We start from the raw sequence: 18,291 nt of genomic DNA on the forward strand, positions 1-18,291 counted from the left end.
TGCTGAGAAGGAACCATGAATGCTGGTTCACTGTATCTCCCTGAGTGCAAACTTGCTTCCACTGGTGTTGTGAGCTGAAATGTAAAACACAGGGATATATAAAATGAGATGTAATGGTGCAGTGTGTTAGACCTCTGCAACAAGATTTCAGAGCTGCTCTGTGGAGTCCTAAATTATGTCTGCCCACGGTATCTTTACACTGATGGTATACCAGCTGTCATGTTAATTACTTTCTACTGGTGTATTTTTCAGTTAAACTATTGCCCAGGCTGATGTAGTTACATTGATATACATCATTGTGTGTGTTCAGTAGATCAAATTTCCTAACACTTTAATTAAATTGGTACTTGATTCTGTGGAGAAGACCTTTGCTGAAGTTTGACAACGTTTTTTTGTCATTTTAAGCAGAGCTGCAGCATAACTGTTTGAATGGTAGTTTGACTTACTTTTATCTTGCAAGTGCATGACCATGATCAAGTTTCTGCACATATTGCAGCAGTGAAGTGTGAGCATGTGTATGATTAAAATCCCTTTCTTACTTGTCTCTCCTTTTCAGCTTTCTGAAACAAAAGTCTTCACTGCTTCCTCTGTTCCAGCTGAGAACCATGTGACTCCCGGGCAAAGGTAAGCTCATCTTCCAAGTTTTACCTTAAAAACCTTTTGCTTGATGAAGCAATATTAGCTTGCAGGTGTGAAATGTTGAATAAGACGCAGGGCAGCCCTGGCCAGAGATTGGTCAAGCTAATTTCAAAATTGCAAGAGCCTTGTTTGCAAATGGTTGGTTTTGTGGGTTCCTGTGTTACCTATTGTTGACTATGGAAGTGGAGCCAAATTTACCAAATCCACAAGCGTAATACTGAGAAGACTCTGTCTTTTGCACAAAAGCTGCTTTAAGTCAGAGACAAAAGTAGCTGGGAAGAAAAGTTTTCTGCTGTTGAAAAGGAAGCTCAGGCTTTGCTGTCCAGAAGATGATAAACCTGCCCCTGTAGATGCAGGAAGTGTTCAGAATGTAGTGCTTTGACAGATGTGTTAACAGAAAAGCTTGCACTGGCAAGGAGGTGAATTGCCTCATAAGCAGTACGATTATTTGCCTTAGCTGTTAATATAGAGTTTGGATAGAGAACCAAAAATATGGCAGTTGCTGCCTTCCTTTGTTTGCCTTTGTCTTTACCAAATGCCTGAGTGATGATGTTCTGGAATCAGTTTCCTGCGTTAGCCTCACATCCCTGGGGAACGTGTTAAAGTTGTGTGATGAAGACTTCAGGGTGGTTTTGGTTTCATTTTTTTTTTTACTTGCTGTAACAAAGGTTTTTGGCATTAAGAAATCTATACTAATGAAAGTGCTGGAAGCAGCTTTTCAGCCCAAGCCTGCAGTATATTTAGAATAAATTTAAGTCAGAAGTTTTTGAATGGATTTCTTTTATTGTCTGAATGCTTTGCTTTTCTTTTGATAAACCTGTGCTAAGCATGTGGGTAGGGGTTAGTAAGTCATGCTAAGTATAAGAAAATTCATGTTTCTCATCCTGCTCATGTGTGTGTGGTAATTTTGGATATGTGCCTACTATCTGAGAAAACTAGCTTTTATTTCTGATGCTCTTACAACTTCCATGTCATCACATATTCACTCAGTCGCTGTATGTGTGACTTTATTCTTTACTGTCCTCACACCCATCCTATACAGAAGTAGGACTTTGATCCCTTTTTAAAGGGGTGGCACAATGTGTAGAGAATGTGCATTATCAATATATGTAATGAGCTTGCAGGCAGGATCCTCTCAAACAAAATGTATCTTCTATTACTTGTCTCTGGTTACTTGGTTATATAATTATATAGGCTATTTATGTGATAAAAGATGTTTTAAACTTGATAATGTTTGAAAAAAGTGCAAAGATTTATATTCTAACTGTAGTGGGAAGTTTCACCTTGCAGAATATTACTTTCTGGCAAAACCCCTTATTCTACCTTCTTTTGTGTGGCAGACAAGCAATATTTGAAGAGACTTGTTAATCAGTAGTAATTCTGTTGCTGATATGGCAGCCTTACTATTGTTAGTGCTTTTTTCAGCCACAACATAATCATCATGTTCATTCCAGCCAAATTCTGCTTTTTTAAAAATTATTATTTTATTTTTTTTATTTTTTTTTTTTTTTACAGCATTGATTTGGTAACACTGCTTCAAAAGCCTGTGACTTCTGCCCAGGAGACAGAAGGCAACTCGTTTGAGGCTCCCCAGCAGCAGGCCTTTGGCCAAGCCCTAGTCTTCACAAATTCTCAGCACAGCACCCAGATGGCATCAGGAACTGGCAGCTCCAGTGCTGTAAACTCTTATTCTCCTCAAAGTCTGGTAAAATTATTTTATGCTTTCTAAATGCTCTTCATGAGTAAATATTTCAGGTTAAACAATTTTTGCAGTGCTGGTTATTTCAGGAGATGTGTCAGTATTTGTAAAATTCAAGCTGCAAATGCTCCATTCACACACACATAAAAAGTTTTACTTTTTTTCTGGTTTTACTGAGTAGTAATTTATCACTTTACATTAAATACTTATTTTTTGAGTAGAGAGCAGATGTGTTTACTACATGCTGATTTAGGATGAAATTGTTTATAGTGAAGAGCTGTATGCCAGAAAACTATGACATGTTATTTCCAAGCACATACCTGACTGCTTTTTCTGGAAATTTGACTATTTCTAAGTCAATTGTGAGGGCTTGAAATTGAGCACTTCTCTGAAAATCAGTTCAACTATTAGGAAATATATGCTATTTTATGATGCATGGATTCAAGTAAATCAGTACTGTTGCAGTCACAGTAGTGGAAGTGGTGTCAGTGATAACCAGAGGAGATCTGGCCATACGCTACAACTGCTGAATTTTTTATTGGTCATTTATTAGTAATCTAGGGCAGAAGAGGTTTTAGTTGCTGCCAAATAGCAGCTGTAGGCATTGACCTTATGGTTATGTTCAAATTATTAATTAAATACCTAATTCCACTCCTTCATTTTTGTCTTTTGGTAGTCTGCAGTTCTTTGTTCTGGCTTTGGAGAGCTCGGATCCTCTAAATTGGCAAACTCTACTGGATCCCAAATCTTAGACCAATTGAAATCACCAGGATTGGGTCAGTTTACCTCTCAACAAAACAACAGTAGCTCTACCACCACTACCACAGCTAACTCATCATCCTGGGATCTAAAACCACCCATTACTCAGTCCTCGGTCCTTAGTCAGTTTGGTAAGTGTTTTGACTAAGCTTTCTCTCTCTTTCTGTTGGCCCATAAGATTTCTTAATGGCCATGATAGGTTAAAATGGCCTTAATGAAAGACTTAAAAAAAAACCCCAAGCCAGTAATCCTAGTAATACAGTTGGTTACAATGCTGTAAGAATTACACTTACTTAGTGATAGATATTCAGAGTTTACCACAAACTAAGTTTTGATAAGCTTAACCCCATCCGTAAATGTCATTGCAGCTTTAGAAGTTATGGAGCCTTCATGTAATTATGTCTTTGATTTAAATGTACTTGAATATTCAAGTGGAACTTTGATGTGACTTTGTTTCTCAACATATCCTGGAAAATACTTGTTTCAATTGTGTCTGTGCTGGTTCTAGCTGAGTATAAGATTGTACCATATTTTGTCTTCCCACACCAATTTTTTCTCTTCTAACCATTACATGAATTTTGAATCAGTACTGTATAATTTCTTTGTGATGCATATTGCAGTCACATTTCAGTGTTCTTTCCCTAAAAAACTGTGTGCTGATGCAGGTTACCCGTTTTGTCTATTCATAATTGTATGGATTTTTCATTTAATTGAGTAAAATTAGGAAGTGAAAATTACATAAGCTTGTTTTTTGCAGTGTAGTCCCTAGCAGTATTCTCACAGTGAAGAGGAATAGCTTCTGTGTCTATCTTGTGTGTATGTGTATATGTTCCAGATAGATAAGTGGCCAATTTGGTAGCAGTTATAATCTTTTACACACAGCAATTCTGAAAAAAAAACCAAACATTTACATACATTTTAAGCTGCTTTCTAGTGCACTTTACCAACTGAATTAAAAACCCTCCACTTTCCAAATGCTGTGGATCTCTTACGACTGTTGACCAGTGCTCTGAGCCACTGCCTGGCTTTCAACATCTGAAGTATACGAAAGGGGAAGATTTGGAGTAAAACTGTCAGTGTCCAGCATCTCTTGACTTTCAGCCAGATTGAGATGGTGGATGACTTCCTATTTGTGTTGAAAATCTTCTCCTTTGTAGGGGAAGGAAATTCTAATTCATAATACCTATAGATTGCAACTCCAGACCCCTTGGAAATAATCACAATTTATCACCACAGTTAATTGCAGTGAAGCTTGCTGTGTTTGTTTAAAATAATCTGTAACTGTTTTTGAGTCTTAATGTATGATAATATTATGTGACTGCATATATAGGTTTGTTTTCATATTTTTGAAGAAAGCTAAGTAATGCTTGCCCACAGCTGTTTATTTAGAGGATATCAAATGTTGACCTTATTATTGCAGTGGTGGTGTTCAATGTGAAACTTGTGTGATGTCTCAAAGAGACTTGCACACGCTATAAAATCATAGCTGTTGAGTATGTCAGGTCACCCAGATCTTTAATGCAGAGTAGAAGCGTGAAGAACAAAGTTCAGTGCTTTAATTTTGATACTTCTTTTTCCCAATGCTCACCAGACTTTAAATCCCAGCCTGAGCCATCCCCAGTTCTGAGCCAGCTGACCCAGCGACAGCAACAACAAACGCAGGCAATCCCTGTTCCTCCTCCTGGCTTGGAGTCCTTCTCCTCCCAAGTGAAACTCCGAGAGCCATCGCCAGTAGACACCTCTACAGCTGTTAGCAAAATGTTACAGCTCCCCACTGTGTCTATGGATAACCAGGCAGTGACTGCACATCAAACCCAGCAGAAGCAGATAAAACCACCAAAACGGAGGATAACTCCAGCATCCAAGGTGGGTAATTGAGTGGTGGCTAAGGACCCTTAGTAAATCTAAAAGCATACAAAAGCTTTTGTGAAAAATAGTGTGGCCAGCAGGAGTAGGGCAGCCATCGTACTGGGCACTGGTGAGGCCACACCTTGAGTCCTGTGTTCAGTTTTGGGACCCTCACTCCAAGAAGGACATGGAGGTGCTGGAGCATGTCCAGAGAAGGGCAATGGAGCTGGGGAAGGGTCTGGAGCACAAGAGGGGTGAGTTCATGGCTGAGGGAACTGGGGTTGTTGAGCCTGGAGAAAAGGAGGCTGAGGGGAGACCTCATGGCTCTCTACAACTGCCTGAAAGGAGGGAGGAGGGAGGTGGGGGGGGGTCTGCTCAACCAAGGGACAGGTGACAGGACAAGAGGAAATGGCCTCAAGTTGAGCCAAGGGAAGTTTAATTTGGATATCACCGAAGAGTCTGTCCAGGGCAGTGGTGGAGTTCCCATCCCTGGATTTATTTAGAAGATGGGTAGATGTTGTGCACAGGGACGTGGTTTAGTGGTAGACTTGGCAGCGCTGGGTTAACGATTGGACTTGATCTTAAAGGTCTTTTTCAAGCAAAATGATTCTATGATTCTATATATAAGTTGCTGCGGAGAAGGAGAGCAAGGTCCATGGTGTATTTCTTGTTTATAAAGCAGGAAATTCTAAGCTGGATAGTTCTTGGGTCCAAAATACAGTGATACTGTCTTTTCCAGGCACATACCTGATTGCTCTGTGTGGAAAATGACTGTTGCTGAGTGATTTTTTGATTGACTTAGTAGCCACAGGATGAATTTTTGCTGAAGAGAGATGGACATGGATGGCACTTTGATATTGTAGAACAGCATGACTTACTCTTTCAGCTGCAGATCAGGGCACAGAATCAATGAATTAATTTCAGGTTACAAGAAGGTAGTTAATTTATGTGATATAAACTGGGGAGTTGTCACAGATCTAGTTAACAGCAAAGCTTGAGGCAGTGACTGAAGAAGACTGTAGTTAAGGGCGGAGAGGGTGTCTCTCACTGATACGTTTAATACAAATAGACATGCAAAGGAATTATGCCTTTTATTTCCTCCTTTAAGATTCCTGCCTCTGCAGTGGAGATGCCTGGATCAGCAGATGTGACAGGGTTAAATGTTCAGTTTGGAGCTTTGGAGTTTGGATCAGAGCCCGCACTACCAGATTTTGGATCATCTTCAATCAGTGAGAATACCAGCCAGGCGACCAACAATAGCTTGTACTCAAAATCTATAAAGTATGTGTGAGTTCCTCTTGTGCATTCTTACATGTCCTCTTTTTTGGGGGGGGGGGAGTTCAAGTTTGTGCCAAAAACATCAAGACACAGTTACCATGTAATGGGAGGGGGAAATAAAGGGACTTGTAGGGCGAAGTGTTTTCTGTGGATGGCATCTTAAAGGAGAAATTTCTTCTCTAATGACCATCAAAATCTCCCTGGATGGGTCGATGGGAAGTTGGAAGTGACATGAATTTAAATAACCTTATAAGCTGCACTTTGTAGAATTGCTTTCTCACATTTAATTGTCCTGATTTTCAAATCCATTTGAGGGTTTATTCCTTGCAACCCAAATTTTTCTGCTTTTGATCCAGGAGAGATGATCCTTGTACCATATATGTGTGTTAGTAGGTTGACACCAGGTTACAGATCAGGAGCTCTTATGGGATGAGAAAAGAAGCCAGGCTTTCAGTATGCAGAAGCACTTACTGAAATGCTAAAATAGCCAATGAAAATGCCAGTGTACCAGTAACCCATTTTTTTCTTCCTTATTCATTCAAAAATTGTCTTAGGTAAAAAGCTTCTTGAAGTTAATTCAGAAATACTAAAAATGAACTTTCACATTAATTTCTAGTTCTATAAATGATTTAAGCTATTTAGAAAGTAAAACACTCCTGCATGTTTGAAAGTGTTTTTTCCTCTTTACATAGTTTATTCTGTTAGACTGCTACTGTAACGTTAGAATTATGTTGTAAAAAGAGACTAGGTGTTTCTCATCATGTACCAGCCTTAATGGATAAATAAAAAAAGAGAGATTAAGATAATTAATTTATCCTTGAGAAGGTGGAAATAACAAGATTTGAGAAGTGCTTGTGTGCAAAGGGTTGTTTTGGTTGAGCTGTCAGGAGGAAGGTGAATGGTGCTTAGTACAGCTGATGGTTTTGAAGCAGTGATAACTGAGGATGAAAGTAAAATTAGGTTTTTTTTTCATGATTAGATATTTCTGGTATAAAGAATGCATGTTTAAGGTAGTTCAAGACAACTGTATAGGAGCTGATATTTTCACAAAGGTGTTGGGATGTCATTTACCAAGATGATAAGTAATTTTTACTTTTTGCAGTGATCCCTTGAATACCTCTTTGCCAATATCCAACACAGTACAGGAGTCCACCTACACAACCTCTGCCATCACCTCTTCCAGTCTGAGCTGCTCATCCCAGAGCACTAGCCCAGTAACAACAACTTCCTCCTATGACCAGACTTCTGTGCATAGTAGGATAGCGTACCAAAGCTCCATGGCTCCATCTGAACCAACCCCTGTTGCAGTTACGGTGAGTGAATTTCAGAAACAAGGTCTCGTAAAAGGTGAAATATTCTTATCCATGTTAGACTTGTATTACTCTGCTCTGTTAATATTTTTAACCAAGCCAAGTGGTTTTTTTTGATTCCCAAACTCACCTTGTTACTTGTTTTTGCTTTTCTTATTTGGTAGCCATTTCTGGCCATACTGTATTTGGGATATTAGAGCCTCTGATTTTATGGATTCTGACGTCTTAAATTGCTGTTTGACCTTTTTTCTTAAAAACACACAACATTCTACTTGTGTTTCTTTCCCTGAAGCTTAGCTTTTAAAAAAGGAACTATCTCTGTATGTAAATATTAGTCATGGTGTTTTGCCACAACTTGACAGTTTTTATCCAAAAGAATGTTATTTATTAAATTTATAAGGTACCTAGCAAATGGATCCCAAACTAGTTTTTGCCTTTCCAGCATTACTCATTTGTTGGATTTAAACAGCAGTGGCAATTAGTTTCATATTTTATTTTAAAAAACATAGGGAGAGGTCTAATCTAGGACAGAGAGAATCTCTCTTGGGAGATTCAAAAGCACCTACTCTCTTTGTATGTGGAATGTGGGTTTGTTTTAAGAGAATTTAATTTGTTAAATGTTAAAGGAACATGTGAGAGTTTGTAAGTTTATTTACTTCTGGCCTTTGTTACGTAATGGCTCAGTCACACTTGTCTTCTGCACTAGCTCGTATGTACTGGTGAGGATCAAGCATAGACTATCCACTTCTGTACTCCAGCGTTATCCAAAAAACAACTGGTGCTTCTCAAGTCTTATCTTTCAATGGAAAAAAATTGGCGTCTCTGTGTAACTTGGATAGTTAAAATTGTGAGTTGCATTAGATCAAAAGCACAACCATTTCCTATATGTTGATGCAATTCTTTCTTTCATATTGGTGTGAGCCTGAAGTTTATGTTATATAGAGTACATGGGAAGGTTTCCTGCTGCTGGGTGTAGTATGGGCAGTGTTTGGGATTCTGTATTTTCAGGGCACCTTGCACTTGAGACAGCTATTATGCAGTTTTGTTAAAGGCAGTATAAAGTTAATTTTATGCCCTTTTTGTCTTTCAATTTAGAATGAATATAGAATTTTGCATGAAGCATGTTCAATGTGTGATTCAGTCTGAAAATTTAATATACCTCTAAGATTGCTTTATTCATTCAATTCTCCTTTGTTTACAGAACGGACACAGCAGTGTTAGAACACAGGCAACTCTTGACAGTAAGTTTACAAAGCTTGGTTGTGCACAGGACTTTCTGATCTTTCCTTACTACGTGCTGTGCGCACAAGTGTAGCAACGACATCTGGTTTAAGGTTTTATATTGTTCTCCCTGACTCATTTTTGGCTGACCCATTTTTGTTTATTTTGTACTTGGATAGGATACATTGCTTGCTTCTTGACTAAAACTGAAGTATGAAAGCAACCTTATTAAATCTACAAATCTAAGCTGTTTTAGAATTAGAGAAGCTGCTTTGCTGCTGCTTCACCTTTTGAATTTACCTACCAAAAATTATTTAATGTAAAAGTAAAATGAAATAAAAGATTAATTGAATCTTATTTTTATTCTTATTTTTATTTTTTTTTAGCAATTCTTCCAATTTTCAGTTGAGAAGCTTCAAGTAGCTTTTAGCTGTAATGAAACAAAGTTACATTCTTGGAATGTACCCTCACTGGGTGTAGTGCTACCTGTGCTCTGTTACCTGTCACTGGTGATTCAGGGTGACAAACATGCTCCCTCTGCCGAGGAACTCATTGCCTTGCAGTGGAGTAATAGTAACACAGTACAGACTCTGACGCAGGCATGACTGTTACCTTCATCTTGGCCTGTTTCTAGTATGATATTTTACTTGTAGCACCCCTACAGTTCTTTTCCTGGAGTTAAATTAGTTAAAAAGTATAATGTTCACTTTTCTGACCTTTTATGCACTGCTCTGTGGAAGTTTTCAAAGGGCAGCAGTGTGAATTAACGTATTTTGGAATTCCAACACTTCAATTTTAGGTCTGTGCTCCTCTTAAACATCTCTCCAGGTAGGTTATTAGTGGGACAACTTTTTTTTTAATACTTCTGAATAGAAACAAGTTGAGTATTCAGACCTGTAAACAGTGTTTTGTTAGTGCCAATTTAAATGAGGCAGGAGATAAGTTTCAAGTGGAAAACTTTCTTACTCTTGTTTACAGAATTAATAAATGATTTATGAAATTCACTACAGGACTTGTCTTTTTGCTATGGAAAACAAAGATCTGAGAATTCCTGGTATTTTTGTAATTATTCTGCAACAGCTTTATTAGTCCCTTTTCCTATGACAGTTCTCTTTTGAGAACACTTCTGTTTTTTTCTGCATCTCAGGCACATAAACTGGAATCACTCTTCTTCCACGTATCTATTTCATACGTCCAGACTATTTTGAAATTCTCTCTTAATTTTTGAAAGTACTGACCTTTTCCCTTCTGTATGTGCTGGTGATATTTTTAATTGTTCATTTCTCATCATTGCTGTTGTTGTCCTTTAATGTGCAGATCTCAGGCTTCCTAAACTTTTAGTTCAAAGCATGACTGGTCTGTTACAGTTCTGACCGTCATACTGTCTCCTCGTTTTCTTTGTCTTCCACATTGTGTTCAGGCATCTTGTAAGGGGTCTTATTGAAGATGGTGATTCTGTCCCTTGTATTGAGGACATCTACTTTTACTTCAAGAAGGGAACCCTGCTCTAAATGTATTTAGAGTTGTAAATATTTACTTATTTTTATATGAATCTTGCAAGGAGGTATCAAGTGATATAGTTCCTGCCTTCTTAGCTGTTTCTGTTTGTTACTTGAATTTCCTTCTCTGTTGTCAGTTACCCTCATACTCATTGCCAAGGCCAAGACCTCTTGATTTCTGTTTGCTTAGCGCCCAGTCCAACAACCTGACCTGACTTGGGTCGTTTAGTGAGGAATTAAACCAATAATGTGAACAAATTGTGATGTGTAACTTCCAAGTGTGCATCTGACTTTTGTTTGGTGACCATTCTAAAACTGTCTTGACGTGCACTGCAAGTTAGAGATGATCCACTAGTAGTGGTCTCTGGAGTGGTATGGAAGCATGGCCCAACAGAAGGCAGGGCTCAACTCTCCGATTTTTGTGGGTGGACAAGTGCCTCTAATTCTTTATATTATCTTTGCAGGACAAGAGATAACTGTAGTAACATCAAGGAATTATTTTGGGCAGTGCAGTTGTTCAGTGTCTTATTACAGTGTAGTGATCCTTTCAAAAGGCACATCTGTGGAAAACAAGTTTTACTCTGTTTAGCCTAAAAAGTAATATTAAAGCTAAGCACTTTTTGTTACCTAGATCATGTGAAGTAAATCAATATTTGACAACCCTTTAGCCGGTTAAAATGCTTAATGCTGTGCTCAGTTGTGGCCTTTTATTGTAGTTTTCTTTTCTACTGCATTACATATTTGACCGACTACTCCAAACTGATGTTATACGTGCCCTTGTACTCCAGTGATCTCTCTCAATCATTAAAGGTGTTGTGTAGGTTGGAATGAAGAAGCAGAGCTGTAGGGAAAAGTAAATTTGTACAGTGCCTTGAAAAGCACAAATTACTTTTGTTTGTGGAACCAGTTGCAAGGAATTTTAGAATGAGGATTGACTTGTGAGCAAAAGTTAGTAGTACAGATAGTGGGAGAAGGAGGTGCAGAAGACTGTGGTTTACTGCACATGTAGCAGTGAAAATTATAAATCTATTGTAGGTGAAGAGCTTAAAGGGAAAAAATTATAGTTGTTGCTGTTTTAATTTTCCTTAATAGCTTGATTCTCTTACTGGTTCTTAATGGTCAGTTTTTTGTAAACTAAGAGGAGACTGCTGCTGTGTTCTGGATCCATGTTGGGATGTCAGGTATGCTGGAATTGTCTTTGAATACCTCTTTTTAACTTGTTGCAGCTACTTCATCAGTTCCAGCGCCTAAGACAGAGCCTTCTCCCTCAATACCTTCTGCTGGTTCACTGCCTAGTGTGGTATCCACCACTGCTTCGCTTCTGCCTTCAGCATCGCAGCACGCAGCAGCATTGCCCAGCTTGCCTCAGCCCAGCGATTTGGCCAGCAGCTCACTCTCCCAGTTAAGCAGGTACAGTAGGAGTTGTGATGAACTAAAATGGGTTCAGTTTTGGGGAAAGGGCAAACATAAGGGTGATTGCCTGTGGTGCTGTCAGACATGAGGGGCCCCTTTTCTGACATTAACTAGAATTAGGAGAGAGATTTAGAAGAGAACAGGATGCGAAGTATGAGCTCTGGGCTGCCTCTAAATGATAGACCAGCTGTTGCCCTCAAATTTTCATGGTATATAGTCAACTTTGTGTTTCAGGGAGCTGTTGCTTCAATCATGCCAGCTAAATTAGCTGAATTCATTCCCCCAGTTTGTTTCTCCTGCTTTGTCCACGGTGCCTGCTGTTTGTTTAGTATCATATGCTTGAAATCATTCCTTAACAGTTTACTTCCTGACTAATTTTGAAATGTAGTTTAATTTGTGTTTGTATTTTTAAAAATTAAAAAACAGAGATAATTCCACAGGGAAAGTGTGTGTGTTTTCTTTTTCTAAGAGATTTCCTTAAGACACTTTGAAATATCAGATTAGTGTTGCTGGAAGTGCATTCAGCACAGCTTAACTCGTTTGCACTAACTGATTTTCTCAGTTCTTGTTACTTGAGCTTCATCAGCATGCAGGTGACATCCTGAGTCTATAGTGGTTGAGTTATATTTTTAATACTCACCTTTGTACTGTATTTGTTAATGCAGGAAATGTGGGATATCAGGTTTCTCTTCCTATTTCACAGCTAGGACACGGTTGATTCTCTTTTAATAGGCTAGTGTTTTCTGTTGAATAAAATGGTAAATATGTGAAATAACAAGAATTACTCCATTCACATTAGCAACATTATCTCCCCACAGTTGTTTGCTGAAAAGCTGTGTACGTTGGTAGAAATTTTAGTTGGAGGGTTGATGCTGTTGGGCAGATACCATGTGCCATGAAAAGGTGATGCCTGAATTCCAAGCATGTCTGACTTGGTTGTGCTGGTGGCTCTTGTCTGTGCCTCTACCATTGTAGGTGGTGAATTAAGCTTTATTAGAAGAGCAGGGGAGAGTAGGCAAGGTAGTGGTTTAAAACTATATGTTGGACTGAAGTATTTCTTTCCTTGTTGCCTAAAGTAGTGGTGTTATAGTTCCTGCCTATGGAGAACAGTTTTAAAGAATAGAAGTAAAATGAATCTATGAAACTGACGATATTTACTCTGGTCCCACACCTCAAAGAGCTGCCAGAAGCACTTAAATTAGGGCATATAATTTAGCCTGCAGCTTTGTTATGGAAACTGCTGTATTTTCTTGTGGATATTTCCATACTAAAATATTTCTTATGGTTAGGATCTGTCTTGCTTCTGATTTCATACGAGGAGGGGCTTTTTGAGCACCAAACACTATGTATTTTTTACAGCTTAGTTGTGTTTGTCTTCGTTCAGTGTTCATTGTGTTTATTCTTTTCTGTGAGTTATGTTCTTGGCCTGGAATGTAAGGTACAACTTTTGTTAGTGTAAGTGTTTGAGAACCAGTTTCAGTCACGCTTCAGGGAGACATTTAAAGTTCTTCATATTACAGATGAGTGCCAGTGCTATTGTTACTGCCAAACATTCACAGGCCTGGTCAGCTAGGGGAAAAAAGATGGTGCTGAATCCTAAAACAAAGTTATCTGCAGATGTTTTTCAGTAGGGAATTCTTTATTTTCATATTTTACCATGTATAAAACTGACAGCTAATTCTGATTCATCTTTTGAAAGAGGAAATGACTTTTATTGGGGTGCAGTGGTATAAACTGGCCTTGATTAAACTGCCAGATTCTGTAGTAGTATGGGTAATTTTGGGGCTTTCACAGATGCTCTTCATCTGCTGTTTTTCTTGAGCCCTGTCTTTTGAGAGTGTGTGGGACTTTTGACAGAGTTACGGGGCAAATACTCTCCAGTTCTAGTTGGTTGAATTAATCTTACGCAGGTTAAACTGTGAGAAATAGCATAGTGAGTCAAACCAAAGTAGTGCCTCACCTAATTAATTCCTGTGCCTCGTGGCAGACAGCAGCAGTTGCTCAGGGAAAGATTGAGAAACAAACTGTGTGTTGTGTGAACCTTCCTCTGGTTTTGGACTTTGTGTCTCTGAGTCATTGCTATGTAATTCCTGAAGCAACTATAGTTTTTCTAAATATATAGTAAATTGGTAAATACAAATGAATGATGTTTTAGATGTTTCTTATTAGTAAAAGTTATCTCTGTACTTTTTTTTTTTCCCTCATTAAAAGGTAGTAGGATATTAGTTAAAGGAAAAATGCCTGTAGGGGTTTGTATATATACACCCATTTATATGCCTGTGGGTATGTATATATACACACCCCTACAGACAGTTTTTTCTTTAATATCCTACTCTGTGTGAGTGTATACATACACCTACAATTTTTACTCTGTAACTAATACCTTACTACCTTCTTTCTCTCTCTGTGTGTGTGTATATATACATTCTAGGAAAAGTGGATTTTATTAATTCTTTGCATTTTCTTTCTAGCTCCCTTTCCAGTCATCAGAGCAGCCTCTCCCCTGCCTCAGTGTTGTCTTCAAGCACATCACATGCAGTAAGTCCTATTTACATTTCAACAGATGTTTGGCATATAGTCAGTTTATCTGTTGATTAAGTCCCTCTCTTAAAGTTCATTGTGTCCCAGTACAGTAAGAACCAAAACAAAGAGCCTTATCTCAGGGAAGAGGGACTGCCAGCCCTCTAGTGGTAAAAAGAGTCTTTACCATGTGTGATTTGTACTAGATCAAAAATAGCTGTTACAGAGACTTGCCAGTCACCCAACTGCAGGGGAAATTTTCGTGCCAGCAAGGGGGGATGGAATAAAAAAATAACTTCATGTAACAAATGTATTAACAAAAAATGTTTAGAAGTGGCTGTCTGAAACTGCTACAAAATGTGAACTGTTAGCAGTCTCCACTGGAGCTGTTGGCTGGCAAAATGCAGGTGATGGAATGATACATGTCATGACAAATGCCTCATGACAGATTATTTATTCAAGTTTACCATGTGGCATTGTTGCCACTCATGTATTTGAGATCACAGGGCATTTGAGATCACAAGGCAAATGGTATCGAACACTCTACTCTGGCTGAGATTGCACAAACAAAACTCAGGGAGACACTGCGTTGTTCTGTGATGGGGTACTTCTGTACAGTCCCATTTGGGGTGTGCAGATGGGTTACTGCTTTTCTTTATGCCTGTATTTTGGTTTGTAATGCTTCATCCCTACTGAATATGTAAAATAAAAATAGACATTTATCTAAATGTCCTTCTTTTCTGTTGTCAGAGTTGTTTTGGCTTCTGTGTGTTGATGACACTGTTTTGCAAGTATCATCATCTTAAAGCTAAGGCACTGTATTGTGCTGGATTCAAACCAGGAACTCCTTTATCCTCACATATTCCTGTAATACATATGGTCTGCATTTCAGTTTACCACATTTACTCTACACTACAGTTTTAATCTTTTTAAATTCCACAAGTGCATTGAGAAAGTCATGATAGCAGTGTCCCGTATTTTGAAAACAAATACTGCCTTTTGGAAGAACATAGGAGTTTAACATAACAAGTACTAGCTTAAAGATGTATACAAGCAAAGGGCAAGAAGCAATGCAATGTAGTGATATTTGAGTTACTGTGGTACAATTTTCTTATTAATTATGTGGTTTGAATTTGACTTTAATGTAATAATTTTCTTTGAATACTCAAAAATCACAAGCATGCAACTAAGTTGCTTGCTTGGTATATAGATAATGTACATCCTTTGCATGTGCTGCTGTTACTTAAAGGATTGTGTTTTGCTTTGTTTTTTCACCCCAGCATCTTCCACTATGGTTTATTTGCTCTGTGATCCTCATTCTTTTTGTCTCCTTTCTAGCACACTAGTGTTGAGAACACAACTTCGCTCCAGCCCTCAACAACCTTTTCAACTGCTTCAACCTCAGCCACTAGCACCACCTCTTCGATTGTCAGCATGGCAAGCAGTATGAACACTACAAACAGCCTTGGCCTGAGCGTTACCAGTGTGTCTATACCAGCTGCTACCACGCGGGCAGCTCCCTTAGTGTCTTCAGGTTTGCCATATTAACAGATCATATGGACAGACAGAAGCCACAACTACGCTGAGAAATACGTGCTATTGACTAGCATTTTCAGCATGCTTTATTTGCTGGCTTATAAAATAAAGTCACCTGGTTTTCTGTATTTGAAATATTTCTAACAGTGTTATGTGGCATTTATATAGCACATTCCAAAGAGTTTTATAAATAGATACCAGAGCAATTCTGACTTCAGAAGTTTTGGGCTAGGAGATTTGCCCAGTTTGTATTCCAGGTTGTGATCAGCTCTTGGCTGTGTTCACAATTAGCTTTAATTTCAGTCTTCTCTGTGACTTGAATTCTTTTGGCAGTATCAAAATATAGTGTGGTGTCATTATCGTATGCCACATCCCTACTGCCACATCTACAGAAAGGGAAAAAGTGTCTGATGTTTGGGTCATTCCACAGCAAATAGCACTTCAGAACAAGAGTCCACAGAGAGAGAAGGTGGGGAGGTGGCTTTTTGCACTGAAGTGGAAGCAATGCTAAAGTCTCTCTTGCTTCTCTAATCAGCCTGCACTGCTAAAAGGAAATCCTATGGAGGGAAGTGAATGATGTAAATATTAAGATCAAACTTTCTTATAAAAGAATAATTTCTTGTTTCTCATTCCGATACCTTGTATCGTGCCTGCCCAAAGTGCATTTTTTTACTCTTCTGCTTCCTAACACTGCTTCATGGAGGCGACTTAAACTGTTTCAATCTTCTCTTGGCTGTTTTCAGCTGCAATAAGGCACTCACAAAAAGTATGGCAACGTTTAGTGCTTTACAATCTATTGCTGGCAATAAGGGAAAATGGGTTGCCCAAGCAGAAAAGGAGAGAATTTACTCTCTGAGAACAATGCCTAAATTTTGTGTTTTATGAGAGGACTGAGAAGTTCCTGTATTCCTTGTAATTCTCTTGGACAAAGTAAATGACAAAATCAGACTATTTGCTAATGGAACTGTTTTCAGTCTTAAATAGCCTGTACTTTCCCTTTGTTGAGGCATGGTTAAACTCTTCAGGGTATTTTGAACGTTTTCATCAACCAGCACAAAGTTTTGTGTAGTTCTGCTCTTTACAAGCTATGACAGTACAGCTGCCAGGGCTTGTGAGGTATCTTGTCTCAATGCTGAAGCCTTTTCTTTTCTAAAGGCTTGTTAAAGTGTCTGTGTTTTGATTCTGCAGGCAAAGCTCCCCCAAACCTGCCCCAAGGTGTACCACCCTTGTTGCATAACCAGTATATTGTGGGACCTGGAGGACTTCTGCCTGCCTACCCAGTAAGCAGTTTAATTGTTGCTGTCCTTGATCGCTTAACCCTTGGTGCGAGCGGGCCCCCCAGATCTGCTCTTGTCTATGCCAGGGCATTTCTGTTGCCACATGTTGCACCTGGAATTCTTGTTGCAAATGCTGAAGAATATATGGAATATATTAAATGGGAGTTTACTCTTGATAGTAAACTGCAGAACTGTTGGTACAGACCTGATGTGGCTGCTGTTGAAGATAAACGTGCACATTGCTATGGTTTTCAGTGGTATCGGGTTTTAGGCCCTTTACTTAAAGTCAGACTCATTCAGGTTTCTGTTTCTGGAATAGGTTTACTCTAGTAATGGTTGAAATGTGCCATGTCTCCTGTTTATTGTACTTTGAAAGACTGCACATAGCTTTTTAATGTCTGATCAGACAAACTTATTTTTGGTTATCTGTTTTTTTGAATCAGAAACTTTATTCTAGTCATCTTTCTGTACTACAGTGAATGCGAGGGGATACCATAGGTTGCTTTGTGACCTAGTCATCAAATCTTAAATCCTGCTATCTCAGAAATAATGATTGCAGCAAGGGAGGCTATTGCTTTTACTCCCAAATCTGAATGCCCCATAGATTTTCACAGGTTAGAGTGATGCCTCTGTGAAAACAGTATTGAAGATGGGGGAGTCAAACTCTTCTCAGAGGACTGCTGTCACCAAGGAAAAACATCAGAGTGACAAGCCATTTTATGCTTCCTTCTACTAGCCTTAAAATGCTAGTGTCCCAGGGTGGCACAATGTGTCATATGGCTCTACAGCTTTAAAATAGACTGGGCCTAGGTCAGCTTCTGCTTAAAGCCCCAGACTGGTCAGAGAAAAGTGTTACAATGATGCTGTATTTTTATCTGTCTTTAAGCAGATTTATGGTTATGATGATCTCCAGATGCTTCAATCCAGGCTGCCAATGGTAAGTAAATGACTTGGTTTATTTAACTTTAAATAAGTTATCTTCAGTGTTGATCATTTGTGCAACACAAATTGGTTCATTTAATGGTGATTAAGAGCTTATCCTTATGTTGTATATTCTGGTTTTTTTAAATATCCACAAACAGTTTCTCTAGATGGTATAAAAAAAAAGGGAAAAAGTTCCATCATGCATTTGTCCATCTGCAAATTCTGTAAACGGAAGCAAGTGTGCTCTGTGATTTTTGAGTGGAGAAATTTTTAATTGTTGTATTAACAGGAATGACATCTTGTCAAATCTAGTTGAAATCTGAGCATGAATGTTTTCTTTTACCAAGAGGTAGGGTTGAACAGCAAGT

The 18,291-nt window shown here is 38.6% G+C and overlaps 1 protein-coding gene and 1 non-coding gene across 2 annotated transcripts; both read left to right on the forward strand.

Moving 5' to 3' along the window:
- Positions 1-556: 556 nt before the first annotated feature.
- Positions 557-17,936, forward strand: LOC104524610 (ubiquitin-associated protein 2; the record flags this gene model as incomplete). Its single annotated transcript, XM_010167544.1, has 12 exons — positions 557-624; positions 2,155-2,344; positions 3,015-3,228; positions 4,689-4,963; positions 6,054-6,226; positions 7,326-7,536; positions 8,735-8,774; positions 11,480-11,663; positions 14,138-14,204; positions 15,525-15,720; positions 16,911-17,002; positions 17,889-17,936. Coding segments are annotated over 12 exons (1,758 nt in total), but the record flags the coding sequence as incomplete, so codon positions are not given.
- Positions 5,654-5,739, forward strand: LOC114818555 (small nucleolar RNA SNORD121A). The gene has a single exon (XR_003766198.1). It is a non-coding gene; the product is annotated as a small nucleolar RNA SNORD121A (small nucleolar RNA).
- Positions 17,937-18,291: the final 355 nt, after the last annotated feature.

Source organism: Antrostomus carolinensis, unplaced genomic scaffold, assembly GCF_000700745.2.
Source record: "Antrostomus carolinensis isolate BGI_N321 unplaced genomic scaffold, ASM70074v2 scaffold7825, whole genome shotgun sequence".
Lineage (NCBI taxonomy): Eukaryota > Metazoa > Chordata > Aves > Caprimulgiformes > Caprimulgidae > Antrostomus > Antrostomus carolinensis.